Source organism: Xenopus tropicalis, chromosome 3, assembly GCF_000004195.4.
Source record: "Xenopus tropicalis strain Nigerian chromosome 3, UCB_Xtro_10.0, whole genome shotgun sequence".
NCBI classification, from domain to species: Eukaryota; Metazoa; Chordata; class Amphibia; order Anura; family Pipidae; genus Xenopus; species Xenopus tropicalis.
Window position 1 is genome coordinate 41532621 of NC_030679.2, and position 17974 is coordinate 41550594.

Below are 17974 nucleotides of genomic sequence, written 5' to 3' on the forward strand. Positions count from 1 at the left end.
AGCAGAAACAACCTCTTTTTGCATATTCATGTGTATATATACAGCACCTAGACAGTTAATCATTTTTGTATTTTCCAGTGCATCCACTGCCACTAATATATATATAGTTTGGCTATCTGAGGGAGCTTGCTGAACGTTAGGTCCCCCCCCAGCTAATATGCATAGAGATTCCATGGCTGTAAGCAGTGATGTAGTTGTCTCTGGAGTCAGGACCTGAGAAAGGGTTACTGTTGCTTGGGTGGGATTGGCAGATCTTTAGTGCAGCTGCTGAGTTTCATTCCCAGAGAGTTTTCTTGCAGAACCGTTGGAAAATCCCTGTTCAACATTTGGACAAATAAGCAGATTGTGAGTGGAATATTCTGCACAGTGCAATGAGTTTATGTTCATGTTTAGGAACCCCTCCTAATCCAGCACATTTAGCAGTTCGATTTCAGCCAATTGCACCACCAGATAGAATTCTCTGATGAGCATCTGTGCATCATCTGGCATTTACCAACTAATCCAAGGAGCAGAAACAATATGCATTCACATAGCATCCTTTCAGCAACTGCTATTTTGGTAGAGCTATTGGTGTCCAAGAGAAAGGCTTATGAATGGTTTCCAAGCAGGGCACGCTGGGGAGTGACGACTCTTGCATCCATGGCATTCATTTGTGGCAATGGTCTCTCATCCCTGAAGTATTTTGCAGTGCTACACTTGCAGCCACCCACTCGAAAAATAAATATATATTTTTTACAGACACATGATTGCTCAGATTGTGAGGAAGCTATGTCCTCTCTCTGCTGCCCATTAGGCTAGTCATTCTACCCATCCCCCACTTTGTTTAGTTACAAAATGGACCCTGGGACTTAGATTAGATCTGTATGCAGGGATCTTCGTCTTTTTCTTTCTTCAACACATAGACCATAGGCTTCTGCCACACAGGGTGGATTCTTAGCCTGAGGATAAATACAAGCTGACAATCTGCCCATATGCTTCAAAAAGCTTATTGGCCTGGCTGCAGAAACAGAGCAGATTTGGGTGCAAGAACATAAAAATAACGCATTTTTGTGTCAAAATCCAGTCCGGTTGTCAGCAGGCTGATGCTGTGGCTGTCACTGTAAAAGGAGGATGGCGCAGACGGTAAGCTATGTTTATACATAGGTGGAGAGGCAGCAACATATGGCAGTAGACATAGGCTACAATTTTATTGTTATGGTTACTTTTTATTATTTTTCTTTTCAGACACCCTCCTGTTCATACTCCAGTCTTTCATTCTAAACCAGTTCCATGCTGCTAGGGTAAATTGGGCAGCTGCTGAACAAAAAGCTCATTTCAAAAACCATATAAAATAAAGACAATTTGCAAACTGTTTCAGAATATTACTGTCTGTACAATACTAAAAGCTAATGTAAAGGTTAATTCAATACCTGGATCCATCGCTTCATGTATGTATGTATGTATGTATATCTTTATTTATAAAGCGCTACTTATGTACACAGCGCTGTACAGTAGAATGCACAATACAAACAGGGTGTTAATAAGATAATAATAGATAAATACAAAGTATAACAATAAATACAGATAAATACAGCTGCAATAAGTTAAGAGTCGAGGACACAAGAGGAAGGAGGTCCCTGCCCCGTAGAGCTTACAATCTATATGGGAGGGTAACTAACAGACACCAGTAGGCAAATATAAGTGCTGTAGGTCACAGTGGGTGACGCTACAATATAAGTGCTAGTTCCCAGATCAGGTGCTGTGTGAGTGCTCCAAGAGGTAGTCTTTAAGTTTAGTTGTAAAAAGACTGGGGGAGGATTCTCTCCGGAGGAAATCAGGGAGGGCATTCCAAATGTAAGGGGCAGCAAGGCAGAAAGGTTTAAGGCGGGAAACCGCAGTAGTAGTGGGGGGCTCAACCAAGCGATTGGTCTGCGAGGAACGAAGGAGTCGACCACGAACGTACAAAGACACAAGGTAAGAGATATAGTGAGGAGCAGAGGAATGGAGGGCTTTGAAGGTTAGGAGAAGAAGTTTGTAAGATATTCTTTGTTTAACAGGAAGCCATGATAAGGACTTTAGCAGGGGAAGGGCCTGAACTCTCCTGGATGAGAGGAGGAGAATTCTGGCAGCAGTATTTAATATAGACTGTAGGGGGAAAAGATGGGAGTTAGGGAGGCCGGTTAATAGCAGGTTGCAGTAATCCAGTCGTGACAGGATGAGAGCATGCATGAGCAGCTTAGCTGTTGCAGCAGAAAGAAAGGGACTGATTTTGGCAATATTGCGTAAGGTTTTGACAGTGGTGTTAATGTGGTTAGAAAAGGAGAGACTGGAGTCAAAGATCACCCCCAAACAACGCTCCGAATCGACGGGGTTGATGAGGGTGCCATCAATAGAGATAGAAAAGGGGGGGGGGTAGGACCAGGCTTACGCGGAAAGATCATTAGTTCAGTTTTTGTTAGGTTGAGTTTGAGGTGGCGCTGGTTCATCCAGTTAGAGATAGCCAGGAGGCAGTTAGAGATTTGAGTCTCAGTTTCAACTGTTAACGAAGGGGTCGACAGATAAATTTGGATATCATCAGCATACAGATGGTATTTGAAGCCAAATGAACGGCTTCATCACAGAACAAGTTAACAAATGGGGTAAATGACAGCCAACCTATAAGTGAATCCTGCTTGCAAACCAGATGCACACTTTCATAGTTTTCTCTCAGTCTGAGGAATCTTATGTGTCTGTGAAAATACATATACTTATTTTTTAACATAAGCCCTGGTTCACCTTCAAATTAACTTTTAGTTTGAGGTAGAGAGTGATATTTTGAGACAGTTTGCAATTGGTCTTTTTTTTTTTTTTTTTGTTTATGGTTTTTGAATTATTTAGCTTTTCGTTCAGAAGCTCTCCGGTTTGGCATTTCAGCAGCTTTCTGGTTACTATGGTGTAAATAACCCTAGAAACCAGGCAGTTGTTTTAAATGAGAGACTGGAAAATGATTAGGGGAGGGCCGGTATATGAAGATAAGTAATAAAAAGTAACAACTGTAGCCTCACAAAGCAGTGATTTTTTTTTGCCCCCCATCTAAAAGCTGGAAAGAGTCAAAAGAAGTATAGAAATAATTCAAAAACTATACAAAACAAAAAATGAAGACCGATTGGAAAGAACGTCCCATTATTTAACATACTGAAAGTCAACTTAGAGGTTAACTACCCCTTAAATGAGTTTATGCCTGTAAGTGATGGGGTAGTATTTCTTTCTTGTGCTGTTCCTGACAGCAAGGTGTGGGGACACAGTACTTTATCAGAAAAAAGTTATGTTGTGGACACTCTCCAACAATGCAGAGGATTTTTTCGGTAGTACAATAATAATCTTTGGCATGCCCGCTGTTAAGAACTCCCTGCAGTGCCAGATATAACTTTGCATAGCAAGGCCTAAAACAAGTTAGGACCTGTGAATACATATGCATTCTGGCCTGTAATATATGTCATTTGTATATTACAAATGCTTGGGGGGGCAGATTGCACTATATATTCTTAGTTATTGTATTCTAGCATTAGGAAACACTCACAGCTTAGCCTGGAACAGCTCACAGCTGTTCTGTCCTTGACTTCAGTTTGATTTTTTAGAACTGCTGCAATATATTAAGGGTTGTGGGTCTTTGTCAGCACTTTTGGGGTCTTCACAGTATGAGTAAGCAATGTTATTCCTCCGGAAAGTCTGTAACGCATACATTTTGTGCCAAAATATTCATTGCGGGGATTTGGAAATGAGTGCAGCTGGTCTGCATGTTTCCCTGCGGTGACCCCTTATTGTGTACTTCCTCCCCGCACATACATTCTCCATTAACAGCGGCATAAATGCTAAAATGCAAATCATGTAGGCATATAGAAACACAGTGAAAGGAGGACTTTACATTCAGAAAGTAATAAGATTTTCCTTGTAGAAGGAACTTGTAATGTTGACTCTATTTAAACAAATAATTCACCAATTTGCCTCTTTGTTTTGGGATAAAAGAAAGGCAAAAATGCCCCTGTAGGTGTTATGCATAGGCTTCAAAGTGATGGAATGCAAGGAAAAGACTCTTTTGACCAAAGGATAAACTGATAAGGGAGTAGCAGAAATCTCTCTTGGTTATAAGGCAGAACTTATTATCATATAACGATTCCCCAGGTCAGACTGTTAGAAAGGCTTTGAAATCAATTATGAAATCAAAGGAGCCATGAAAGCAGCCACTCCAGCTGTAACCATATGTCTACCTAGTGATCCCAAGCTCCTTGTTTTCCCAGTAAGTGACATGTAGCCGCGTGGCTATGCTCTGGATCCATAGACCTAATGTGCCTGGCAAATCCCATTCTCCCTTAGCTAAAAGCTGTTAAAGATTAGTCTAGCATCTGCTGCATTGATCTCATTAAGTGGATTAGATGCCTTTCCTTTGCTTTGTAGGGGCACTTTCAAGGCCCTATTGCTGCTTAGTATATTGTGACCTTTGTATTGCGCTCAGTGGCCACCGTTTTTGTGATGGGCCCCATTTGGGTGCAGTCACACCCCCTTGCACCATTGCAGTCATGGCACTGATTTAACTTTATGATTAAATTTTAAAGAGCAGTTTGGCACCCCAAACATGTACAGCTGTACCTTGTACTTTCTTTATCAGTTAGCATGTGTTTGTCCCAGACAACTGCTTTATACTGTGAAATATTATCCCACTGGCAGAGGTTAAGGACTTGTGCTGAAATATGTATTGGCTAATTAAAGTACACTGTGCCAAGCCTTACCCACTTTGCCAAGTTGGGGAGGAAGTTGACTCGGTTAAGAATGATGACAAATTCCATTTTTAAAACCAGCTAGTCTGGAATACCTCTTCTGTCTCATTCCCACGTCCTGAGCACAACCTTCAGTTCATGGGCCAAACAAAACCAACCCTTGTGCGGGCTCTATCAGAATGGGCCAGCCATCATGTATTTAGAGATGATGAATGTGCTTTCTATCCCTCCCTCTCTGCTTCCACGCTTTTTGGGTTTCTTCCAAGTCTGTTTAGGTGAAAGTGCATTCATTGTAAAACCAAAGCTTTGGAGCAAAGGGCACTGAGCGAAATGTGTCGGTGGCAAAGGAAAAAGAAGCTTCGGGAACACTGCACTTTCTGTAGTGGCTTTTAAATTTGCTAACTCTGCTCTGAACCAGGTCAAAGATGGTATGGTGGGAGAAGAACAGGCACTTTGTAGGCTGCTGAATAGAGCAAAAAGAACCTTCACAGACAAAGAGCAAAAAGATTCATTTTAACCGTTTGAGTTCTGCAGACTACGAAGCCTATGGAATCTCTAGCTACAGCTCTAGTCCATTCCTTGTAATAAAGCAATGATACCATAGGAAATTGTTTTATGTAATCCAGAAAATATGTATCTGTAGAATACAATGTGGTTCTAAATGTATAAACCCTTTCCAGCTTTACTTTATAGCAGGAATCTAGGAGACATCAGCAATTTTCTTGTGAATGTAACATTTAGCACTGAAATAGGGATTCTAAAATAAAGTAATATATGTTAATATCCTGTGTTCTGTGGCACTGTACCTAGATATGGATCCTGACGTGTATGTGCTAGATCTGTACCCAGGAACATACGTATTAACCATGCAGCTGCTTAGGGAAGGGTTGGCCAGCTGAAGGCTGCCCCTTGCTTCCTGTGCAAGCACTCTATACAAATTATATAGGGCATCAGGACTATATACAGTAGAACTTTCAAGTTTTCCTGGAATTGACACAGTTTTGTCATGGTCCCATTCAGACAAGCTGTGTTTTTTTTCTTTCCCAGAATTACGCAGTTTTGACGCAATCCCCTAGGAAACTTAACATTGGGGGTTCTACTGTGTTATAGAATTTGGCTCACAAATAGGACAAATGGCTGATGAACAGAATTCTAAGCAAATGATACAACAGTTATCCAGTGCTATAAATTTGCATGTCTTGTTAGAACTACAGGTGGCCATATACTTCCTGGCCTTGTCATATACTGTATCTGACTAGTCAGGCCATGGACCAGGAATACAAATAATAGGTGTAAAATTGTACTGTTTCCAGTGATGTTATATTAAGATCCTGTGTGATGAGTGATGGTTCACATGAAGATTAGTCGCCTGCGTTTAAATTCGGCTAATGAGGGCAACTAATCTCCCCATAATGTCTTTCCACCAGCAATAAAGTGAATTGCGACTGCTTGCGACTTCAGAAAATGAAGCGAAGCATATGCCTTTCCACTTTATTACTGGTGGAAAGGCATTTAGGGGAGATTAGTTGCCTGTGGTACCCGAGATTACCTGTGGGTGGCTAGTCTCCCCGTGGGCCATCACCCTTAAGGTCCCCATACAGGGGCCGATTGTAGCTGCAGATATCGGTCCCTTGGACCGATTCGGCAGCTTATCGGCCCGTGTAGGGGCAGAAAGGACAGCCATAACCGACCGATATCTGGCCTGAAATTGGGCAGATATCGATCGGGCAGGTTAAAAGATTCAGTCGGATCGGGGACTGCATCGGCTTGTTGATGCGGTCCCTGAACCGACTGACCCATTGCGGCCATTATAATCCGATCGTTAGCCTACATGTTCCCCAATATCGCCCACCCATATCTTCACGTGAATCTTCACGAATCTTCACGTGTATGGGGACCTTTAAGGTCTCAAGCAGTTCAGCTCTTTTAAATCACAAGGCCACCCCCCAGATGCCTAGTAAAGAAAACAAATGGTGAGTGCCAATAGTGTAGATTATAAAAACAGTCAATTTTAATTAATAACATTTTTAAGTGTTTTTATAATCTACAATATTGACACTCACCATTTGTTTTTTTTGTATACAAATAACGGGGGTCATTTGCAGCATGTCCACCATTGTATTATATATAGGCATCATTTTCATAAGTCTCTTCCTTGAAATCGTGGTTCCCTGAGCCTGTGAGAGCTTTTGCATCTTGCTTCTGGTACAGAAACAAGTCCTCTGTGTATGGGCACTTAGCGGTTTGTTCCCTTAAACCATGTGAGAAATTAAATTTTAGAGCTTAAAACTAGCCATCATCTCATAGTACTTATGTTTTTGTTCTAGTTCATGTTAGATGAAATGGCTACATTTAGCTACATATTGTGTTCTTACAACAATTTGGATAACGTGGCAGAAGTTACACTTGTGGAAACTGTGACTCGTATCTGGGAAAGAAAGAGTGGGTTGCTACATGTAGTGGTTTGGTAGTACATATTGGACAATGTGGCAGAAAAACATGGATTGGGCCTTTCTAAATGAAGAAATGTAAATTGAAAATAAAGAGATCAGGCTGATAAATGCAGTGGTATTCAAGTATATGTTGGATAACCTGGCAGAAATGACCAACAACTGCATTTGTCCCATGGTTGGACTCTTGCTAAGCCACTAACACATGCTGAGAATATTTAAACCAAGTAAGCTTAATAAATAATAAAAACACTTTCATTCCTGCATAGAATTTCAAAGAAGGTCAGCACAGAGGTTAAAACATCAATCCCTGGCCATACCTTTAGGGTTATGGAAACACTGTCCTGTTGTATAAGGTGCAGTCAATTGCCTTCATATTTATAAAATACTGAACATTTTATGTTTCCTGCTTGTTCCAGCTGTTCTCCCTTTTCCATTTTTTTTATGTTTCTTCTGAAATGTTATAAATCATGTTATTAAAAGCACCAGTTCCTATGAAGCAACATGTGGTGCTTCCTAAAAGTTTGAATGAATATTGGAGATAAAGAATTTCCCAACTTTAAACCTGACACCAGGGTGTTGTCTAAGTTAACATATTACTTGCGTTTGTAATAGAAAAGAAAGGTGAAGTTAGGACAGAGAGCTCGTGCTGAGCCTTTTGTCTCCTGATCCGCACAATTGCTGGCTATAAGAATCTAAATAGAATTTCTCCTTCCGGAGAGCTAATGAATTGAGAGTTACGCTTTACTTCTTCAAAAATATCATTTGTTTGCACAAATCAGCAATTTTAGAAACTTTAAAATTAGTCATAATAATGAGAAGATTTGGTACATTTTACAGCTTTTTACAGGCAACATATTGGCCTCTTGGCAGCCCTGTGTTGTTTAAAAAGAACATTGATGATTTTTCCTCTATAAAGAACGCTGCAGAGGCCTTACCATTAGTGTTATTTTGTCAGTGCTAAAGAAGGACACGAGAGGGTGGGATTGGGTGGATTGTTGACCTATTAACTGGGGCCCCCTGGAAGAAGGACCCTGCAAACTAAATAGTATGTGACCCATGATTTCTCATGGAGCTCCTGAGAGTGTTGATGCTGTAGAATGCCCTGCTGGGTGGTGGTGTGATGGCAGATTCACTTAATGACTTTAAAAAGAGCTTTGAGGGCTCTGGCACACAGGGAGATTAGTCGCCCGCGGCAAAACTCCCTGTTCGCGGGCGACTAATCTCCCCGAGTTGCCTTCCCCCTGCCATCCCACCGGCGAACATGTAAGTCGCCGGCGGGATGGCAGACGCGGCGGCGCGATTTTGCGCAAATCGCCGAAAAAGACTCGCGAGTTTTTTTCGGCGATTTCCCGAAATCGCCCCGCCGCGTCTGCCATCCCACTGGCGACTTACATGTTCGCCGGTGGGATGGCAGGGGGAAGGCAACTCGGGGAGATTAGTCGCCCGCGAACAGGGAGTTTTGCCGCGGGCGACTAATCTCCCCGTGTGCCAGAGCCCTGAATGTCTTCTTAGACAGGCAAAATATTTAGGCTAAATTAACAATGTACCAATAGCAATCTTTGTTTGAGGCTTTTTTTATTCTCTAATAGCTTGTTGTAGTGATGTGCAGGCCGGCCCATACCCGAAGGACCTGCAGGGGGTTGCTTGAGGGTTGCGGGCAGGTTCAGGTTGAGTTCTTCTTTCACCCCCCCCCCCAGTAAGAGAGGGATAGCTCATCACAGCCCTTGAATGGTTATGATGGGTGGAGGTCCAGACTTCAAACGGTAGAAGCACTGGTAGAATGCAAATGCTGCTCCTTATCAGATATTGCTTGCCCTTCCCATGTCTTTATAGGGCAGCTCTAGGGTTGTAGAAATGAACAGCCATGTATGGGTTAAAATTGGTGGGATTTGGGTGCTTGCTCATCATTACGTTCTCCTGCTCTTGTAAAGCAGTGTTTTGGGCACTTTGGAAATCATATTAATCTCAGTTCTTTTTATGTCCATTCTCTGGAGTCCTCGGCAAGCCAGGATTTTAGGGAAACTGCCAAGCTCCACAACAGATTTTATTATTTTCCTGCAGCGAGGCCTCTTGAAACGAAAGCAGTACTGCACAGCATACTATCGAATGTTCTTTCTCTTCCTTTAACTCTTTATTAGGAGCCTGCTGATTTGCTGCGTTTCTTCCCTACCTTGTCTAGTACTGGCATTCAAACCCGCTGACTTTCACTCAGTATTTTACAGGAACCCAGGAGAGTGTTGTCTGTGCTTTCTAGGCAATTGCACAGCTCAGATAAGTAACAGGGGGACCCAGTGGGTTCACTAATATCAATTCTTATGGTGATATAACCCAGAAGTAACTACAACTTTAATACCTTTTCCGTATGGAGGTTTTTTGAAATACTGTATCAATATGGTCTTATAGAGGAAGGTTGCCTTTAAGTAACTATTATGTTGTTGATAAACCTATCGCATTTGGTCTGAATTATATTGTAACAATATACTGACTGTGTACCTTTTTGGTCACCTCTTCCATTTTAATTTCTTAACTGCAGCTGGTTACTGGGGTAGGTTTGTTTTTTTTTACATTTAAACTTGTATTGACTTTTCATACAATTAAGGAAAAACAGCACAACTGTAAGGATAGAGGTGACTCTCACTGGAGTTTAAATGGTTTCTGATCCATTTGCTAAAAAAATAACATATATAGTTGCCATTTATATTATTATGAATAATAAAGAATGAAACAGAGTAAAGAAACTTTGAAAACATACTGCCTGGCTCCTTTGTTTTATGAAACATATAGCCAGGCAATGAGTTAAAAAATATACATGAATCCATGATGGCCAGCCCTTTGAAATGAAGAACTGGAACCTTCAAGCAACTTCCCATCACATTAGTGGCAATGAAACCACAAGCCAATCAGATTACTGATCTTTCTGTTAATATAGTTTGATTTATAAATTTTCTTCCAAAGCTGAATGTTATTCATTTATTTGTGTATCGTAAATGTAGTATTGGGTTTCCACACCAACCCCTTTGCCTTGTGTTTTCCTTTGTAGCTTTCACCATGGTATATTTCTGTATGTCAGTGGTTCTCAACCTTCTTAATCCGCAACCCTTTAATACAGTTCCTCATGTTGTGGAGACCCCCAACCATAGAGGAGCGGTGTCTTGGTTCCTAAGACCATCGGAAATATGTGTTTTCCGATGGTCTTAGGCGACCCCTGTGAAAGGGTCGTTCGACCCCCAAAGGGGTCCCGACCCACAGGTTGAGAACCGCTGCTGTATGTGAATGGCCTTGGAAGTATCAGGGAATATCTGGAAATGATCACAAAGCTGAAAATTTTAGTTCATCTTTTCAATGCTGTGCTATGAATTAAAGCTTCCTGACTATGGCTGTGCTGTCTGATCAGCCAGTAGGGGACTGACTTTACATAATTTAGATGCAGAATTAGAAATTTCCCAGAAAGCTAATTTTCTGGTACACATGCACTGTCTTTAGGATTCAAGCAGTCCATGGCTGATAAGCTTCATTCTTGTAGGCTGTTGAAGGGACTTCCACAAGGGACTTCCAAAGTTCAAAGTTTTGCATAACATTGTCGTTGTTATACAGTGTGGCATGTAAACATTTGAATTATTAGCAATTAAACCCACTGTGAAAATGTTGCGTAACACAGCTGTTCCATTGGATCCCTTGTTTTCCTATTATTTTACAGTTCAGACACCTGGCTGGGTACAAGGAATATCCTACCCAGGGACTGCAGTATAGACCATTAGACCATCACTAATGCATTTTGAGTGCATGATGCTCTGTGTTTAGCCAAATCATATGCAGAATTAAATACACTTGTTAAATACATCCTGCGGGTTCAGTGAAATCGCTTATACGTTCTTTTGGCTGAATTATTCCTAGTGGTGTTGAATTAACAAAGCCTAATTTAATAGACACAGGTGCCTGGCACCTTCTTACTGCAAAGAATTGGCATGGTCTTTAAATTGAAAATACAGTCTGTTACGCCTTTTAAAACTTTGCAAAACACTTATAATGAATGTTAAAATGCTATTAATAATCATTTGGAATTTCAAGGATATATTTAATAGGCTGCTGCAGCAAAATAAGTCATTGCTTAGCTCTGCAGTCTCTAAATCCTTTTCTTAAGGAAAGCTAGTGCATTTAAATGTAGGAGTGACATTTTATAGAGCTGCCAAAAAGTACGGCAGTTGTGGTAATTTCACCTTTAGAAACCCACACATTGTGGGTTATCAAGGGTCATCAAGACCTTCAGTGCCTAGGTTTACTTTAGTGGGTTTATGAATTTTCCCCCAGTAAGGTCATTGGATTTAGAGAATTCAGTCAGTAGGGGTTGTTATAGGGCAGGCCAAGCCATACCACATGCTTTCAATGAAGAGTCTCTTCATTGAAGCTTTAAGCTTATGATTTTATCATAGTCAGACTTTCAACTAAAAATCCTTCTGATTATCTTCAAATGTCTCATACTGGAAACCATTTGCCAGAACTGAGACTGTAAGTGAGTACATTTTTTTCTATTTCCATTTAAACCACAGTGTAATATGTATTTCCCCGGTGTTACAAATTTAGGATCCCAAAATACTTAACCCTCAGAACACCCTTACCCCATAGATGCATTCATCCTACACACAGTGCTTGAGTGTGAAGTATTCTGACACACCTTCTAGTGTCTGAATCATAAGATATAATCAAGGACAGATGTGGGCTGGATTTTATCAGGACATGCAACTTAAGTATAGGACTCTCATTCAAAGTACCATGCAGTAGCACCGCTGACCCCAGAAAGGCAATACTCTATACAGGCCCAGACTGGCACTGTGTGGGTTCAGGCAAATGCCAGAGGGGCTGTTGTAAGATGCCATAGACAGTCACTATTTAGTGGGCTAGTAGGGACTGTTTTGGCCTCTGTGTACAGGTATGGGACCTGTTATCCAGAATGCTTGTGACCTGGGGTTTTCCAGATAAGCAATCTTTTAGTAATTTGGATCTCCATAGCTTAAGCTTACTAAAAAATAAATTAAACATTAAATAAACCAAATAGGATTGTTTGGCCTCCTATAAGGGTTTATTATATCTTAGTTGGGATCAAGTACAAGGTACTGTTTTATTATAACACAGGAAAAGAAAATAATTTTTTTGATTTTCAATTGTTAGTTTAAAATGGAGATGGTAGATGGCCTTTCTGTAATTCGGAGCTTTCTGGATAACAGGTTTCCGGATAACGGATATCATACCTGTAATTGAAATGCCAGGGACTCTTTTGTATCCCTGTCCAGACCTGACTCTATATACCTTTAATACTTTTTTTGGATTCTGAGTCCTTCAGATCCAAGTTGCAACCCATTGACTTAGATGAAAATCTCTGTATCAGAAACTGAAGAACTAATGGGAAAGCACTTAGTGACATTTAATAAATTGCCTTTAATTCTGGATCAGTAAAGACAGGAGAAAACAAAATTCACGGCTGACTAGATCAGTCATGCGCAGCATAGGAAATCTGATGCCATAACGATTCAAAAGGGCTTTAAATTATATTACATTAGTCATTGTTTTATACGACGGAGGCAGACTCCTTTGTGCTACAGAGCATGGCATATTGTGTTGAATTTTCAGTCCAATGCAAGGCACAGAGTATGGCCTGCACTATGCTATGGCTATGGGACACAGCCCTGCCCCATGGAACACTCCAGCACTTGCACTGTATGGTACTTATAGAATGTACTCTCACATCTCAATTTCATCTCAATGTGATTATTAGAATTATATGTTTTTTATTTTAAATCTTAAGTTAACGTTTTACTCACCTATTTGTCTGAACCAAATTGGTAAGTTTAGGCAGTTGCAGGTTCTGAAGCAAGGGGTTTTGTGTATTTGTGCAGTTATTACAAATGAGCAGACATTTGTTTCCTGTCATGCTGGAATTTTGGCCTGAAGAGAGATGAAAAGAGTGAACCAAAACTTTACAGTAAGGAGAATATATCAAAACCTGTTTCAGAAAGAATTCCTTTTAAGGACAGTGAAAATAAACACGGGGCAGGAAAGAATATCATATAGGACCTGACTCAGGTCTGCTGCTGCTTAAAGTAAATAAATGGATGGTGCCTTAACAGATGGAAGGAAGAAACTGCAGACTAAGAATAATTTTGTTTTATAGAAAGTATTCTTTATAGTTGAATTGCTCTGATACGGAATAGCAGTGGGAAGCAATTATATTAGGAGCTTGTGCGGGGCTGGGTATGTTACACAGTTATGTATTTGGAATATCATGTAACTGCTGTGAGTGTAGAAAAGTGGCATATACGGTAACTGATGTAAACCACATTTAAACCTACCCACCCTTGTTAGTGTGCTTTGGTGATGGGTAATGTAGAGACCATATTAAGAAAATGAATGTTGCTATAACTTCCCATTAGAGCACAGACTGCAGGTTTTGATTGGCAGGACACAGAAATGAGAGTCTACAAGCACTGTACATTATGGGAGGAGGAGTCAGGTTTATCTGTTGCCTTTGGCTTTCTCAACTAATTGTAAATGTTACATGGGTGACTAAAACTGCCCAGCCTGGCCATATCTGGAAAAGTAGATGCAGTGTTTGGTTATATGGGACAGACAGGCTTGCATTTATTGGTACAGGTATGGGACACATTATCCAGAATGCTCGGGACCTGGGGTTTTCCGGATAAGGGGTCTTTCCGTAACTCGGATCTCCTATCTTAAGTCTACTAAAAAAAAATATTTAAACAGTAATTAAACCCAAAAGTATTGTTTTGGCTCCAATAAGGATTAATTCTATCTTAGTTGGGATCAAGTACAAGGTACTGTTTTATTTTTACAGAGAAAAAGGGAATCATTTTTAAAAATGTGAATTATTTAATTAAAATGGAGTCTATGGGAGATGGCCGGTTTCCGGGTAAGGGGTCTGATACCTGTATAAGACCCTGTGAAATCAACACTGACATCTATGGCCTTGTTGCCGTAGTAAGTATAGTGCAGTATGTAGAGATTTGGTACCGTAGCTGGTTCATATAGTAACATTTAAGTTACATCATTTGTGTGTCCTAAATAAACTCAGGAAACCTTTCGAATTTATAGAGCCTCGTTGTTAAGGGAGAGACTGCGATATTTTCTCTGTAATTTATTTTTCTCACATGCAGCTTAGAGAATTGTCCCTTATAAAGTATTTGTCAGTTGTGGCGCTTATGGCACATTTAAAAGCATTCACCCCCCAGAGTATGTTTTGAAAAGATGATTGGTAGAATGTACGCTAAGGGGCACATTTACTAATCCATGAATGTCCGAAAAGCGTCCGAATGCGGTTTTTCCGTAATGATCTGTATTTTTGCAAATTTTTTTCGTTGCTTTTTCACAAATTGTCGCGCCTTTTTCGTCGCCGTCACAACTTTTCCGCCGCCGTCGCGAAAAAATCGTATTGGTTTTTCCGCAGTTTACAATTGCTCAATACGAAAAAATTAAGTCGTGACGGCGACGAAAAAATCGCGCAAAATACGGAAAAAATGCAACGGCGACTAAAAAGTCACAAAATTTTTGTTTCCAATCCGATTTTTTCCCATTCGGATTAGTAAATGTGCCCCTAAGTGTAGAAATTGTCATAAACGTGTATCGTAGACCCTTCTAAGTCCAATGTCACCGAATATGCCATTCCTTTTTATTTATTTTTTAATACCTTTTTCCCACATTATTCCAGTTGCTAGTGTAAAGCATTACATGCTTCACTGATCATCCAATTCCCTTGTTTTAAAGTGAACCTCCATGCACTATGAATGGAGTTCTTGAGTCTGTGTGTGCATTGCATCTGTCAGTGGATCATCTGTGTTGTAAGTGATTGTAGATTGAGATGCATCCCCCTTCTGTCATATATAGATTTGTTAGCATAAGGCAAGTTCAAACAGAGAACATGTGGATGAGTGATGTTTCTTTGTATTCTCTTCAGGTAAAATTCTCTTCAGAAGGAGCCACATACGTGATGTTGCAGTGAGGAGACTGATCCCAATAGATGAATACTGCAAGGTAAGTGTATTTTCATGGTGGTTAAATGGATGGTTAAAGGGGGCATATTGTGTAAAAAAACAAGAATGTGCCAGTGCATTATAAATATAGAGAAAATGTGCTTAAAAAAGATGCATTTTGGGCTGTTGTTTTGAGAAATTCCCCTACTAGTCCTGCCAATCTGTTCCATTTGCTGTTGTTTTTTTTCTAAGGCTGTGTAGGGGAACTGGCAGCTCTCAGAGGCACTCGGCACACTCTAAGATAGGAACCAATCAGCAGCTAGGCTGACCTGGTAGGGTGAATGCAGGGCTGTGATTGGCTATCCCACTCCTACTGTGCTTCTGGCAGGGACCGTTAAGACATACCCACCACTCATTTGAAACTTGGACAGCAACCATAGAAGATCTATATGGAGCACCAATAAAGGGGCTATTTTTAAGATAATGATCATTTTTAGACCAGAGTGAAATCAGCACTGTGTAGTTTTTTATTATTGCCTACAAGATCGGGGGCAATATTCCAGAATATTTTTATCAGGATGAACTTTATTAAAATAAATTGCCTTTAACATTAATAAATTGCCTCCATCGTAACCATACCACGAATAATGAAAAGACTAAGAAAAATATATAAAAATAGCATTAGTATTCCTGGCTGACCCCTTTTAAGGCTGTTGTCCTAGCCCTGGGCTACTTTGGACTTTATACACACAGTTCAGCCATACCAATAGAAGTATGGTTTGTTTTATACATATAGAGTCAGACTGCATGGGTCAGAAGGGTCAAAGTACATGCACAGAAGTGTAAATGGCTTTGTAAGTGTAGAAGAAGGTCCCTTGCTTAGCAGTCGATAACTTCTGAATGACTGAAATAAGAAAACTAAATTACCACCTCCAAAAGGAACTCTGAGCAGGTTTCCTTTTCAGTTTGCCTTTGTATTTCTTTCTTTCTCAGCCATAATTCTGGTTTGGCATTTATTTCTTTTGTGCTACATTGGCGTAGTATCATAAATTGTTATGTAAATGTAAAAACTCCTAAATCATTCCAGATTTATTCTTGGTAGTAAATATGCAGACATTTAATCTAGGATTTTTTTTTACCAAATGCCTCGCTTCAAAGGACCTTGAAAGATTTTTAATTTTTGCTTGACTCTGCTTGAAGCTGCTAATGCATCTATAAATAAATAGATTTCTAAAATCATTCAGAAATGATCATAATAGTTGTGCATGCTTTAAGGTAATAGGCCAGATAGAATTTGCCCACTGTGTGGAAAATCATTTAGCTTTTAATTTGGCCTTGGTTTGATCTTGATATAGATGGTCTGTGCCCCAAGCAAATAAATACCAATAAAGCGACTGCATTGTTCACCTTCAGCAGCAGCATCATTTATCACTCTTATCATAATACAGATTTTGTTTCTAGCTTTATTCCCATAACCCGCTTCATCACCTTTTAAAGCCATAGCTTCAATCTCAGTAATGTGTGAAAATCCTACCTCTTTAGAATCTCTTGAGGGAAGGGACTAATACCATTTGTGGATTTGGTCTCATGTTCTCTGGGGTGGGTCCAACCAATCCTGGATGGAAATGATTTTGATTGATTTGTCACCAAATTGAAATATTAAAGTGTATACTATAAATATAATAAGTTTGCTGTGCCATAAAGTCATGGCTGTATGGGTACTGCATTAAATTACAAAGCAGAAGGAAAAGAGAGAAAAGAAAAGGAAAGACAGAAAGAGAACACATAACAAAAGGAATCATCCAGAGGCAACTACAAAGAAATAACTGAGTGAATCACAAAGAGAGTTTGGTATATAGAATCCATGGGGTCCATAGCATTCTCTACAGATTCCATCATAGAGCTATTGAGAGCAGAAGTAAATTGGATTTATTGAATATTGAATTTCCTCAAGTGCAAAGATGTTTTATCCAAAAGATATGCTGGAAAACATATTTCATATTAATTCAAACTGATGCACCTTGGTGGAGTTTATATTCTTAAAGGGGTGGTTCATCCTTAAGTAAACTAAATGTGAGGCACCCCCCCAGTGATTGCAATCGCTTACCTAAAACCCCAGCCAGGGGTTAATGCAGGCGAGCGATCCTCTTCCTTCCTTCTTCTTTTCACGAGATCCCGGGGACCCACGCATGCACGCTCTTTTCTGTTAGAGTCCACTGAGCATGCGTGCAGACCGAAGAAGGAAGAGAATCAATTAGTCGCATACAGGTAAGCGAATACAATCACTGGGTGTGCCTAACATTTTGGCACCCCCCCAGTGATTGTAACTTTCCCTTTAAAAGTGAACAACTTATTTAACACCATCCATAATGGCTATTGACGATTTCATGGTTGTGTTCCAGTGCTACTAACGCATCTGTTGGCCATACAATATTCATTCCTGGATTCCATATCTGTTTGTACATTTGCATCTCATGAACACTATTCCTGTACCAGCACTATTCCAAGGTTATGGCAGATGAAACATTTAAATATTAAACTGCCAACAGCCTCCATTAAAGGCACCTCTTGCTTAATGGGAAATGACTATGTTCCTGCAGTAGCCTGACCGATTTTTGGTTTTTGCATTCTTCTTGCATAGACTCCCAGGTATGATTCATACTGAGGCATTCTGCATGCAGCAGCTGTGTAAAGTGTGGGGACTTCTCAGCAATGTCATTGTGGATTTCAGCACAAAGCATTCTCTGCAAATGTTTTTTTTCTGTATGCGCCACTGTAGCAGAATGCATTACCTATTGGTTAAAGGAAA

General features: G+C 40.2%; 1 protein-coding gene and 1 long non-coding RNA gene across 2 annotated transcripts in view; one reads left to right on the forward strand and one right to left on the reverse strand.

The window, feature by feature from the left end:
* The window catches only part of sh3pxd2b (SH3 and PX domains 2B), a 95169-nt gene that overhangs the window by 37216 nt on the left and 39979 nt on the right, over positions 1 to 17974 (forward strand). Inside the window, 1 exon segment of the mRNA NM_001016567.2 lies at positions 15150 to 15226. Coding sequence (NP_001016567.2) covers positions 15150 to 15226 — 77 coding nt within the window.
* LOC116409717 lies at positions 13004 to 17365 on the reverse strand. Its single transcript, XR_004221953.1, has 3 exons — positions 17273 to 17365; positions 16700 to 16780; positions 13004 to 13126 (listed from the first exon to the last, which is right to left on the reverse strand). It is a non-coding gene; the product is annotated as an uncharacterized LOC116409717 (long non-coding RNA).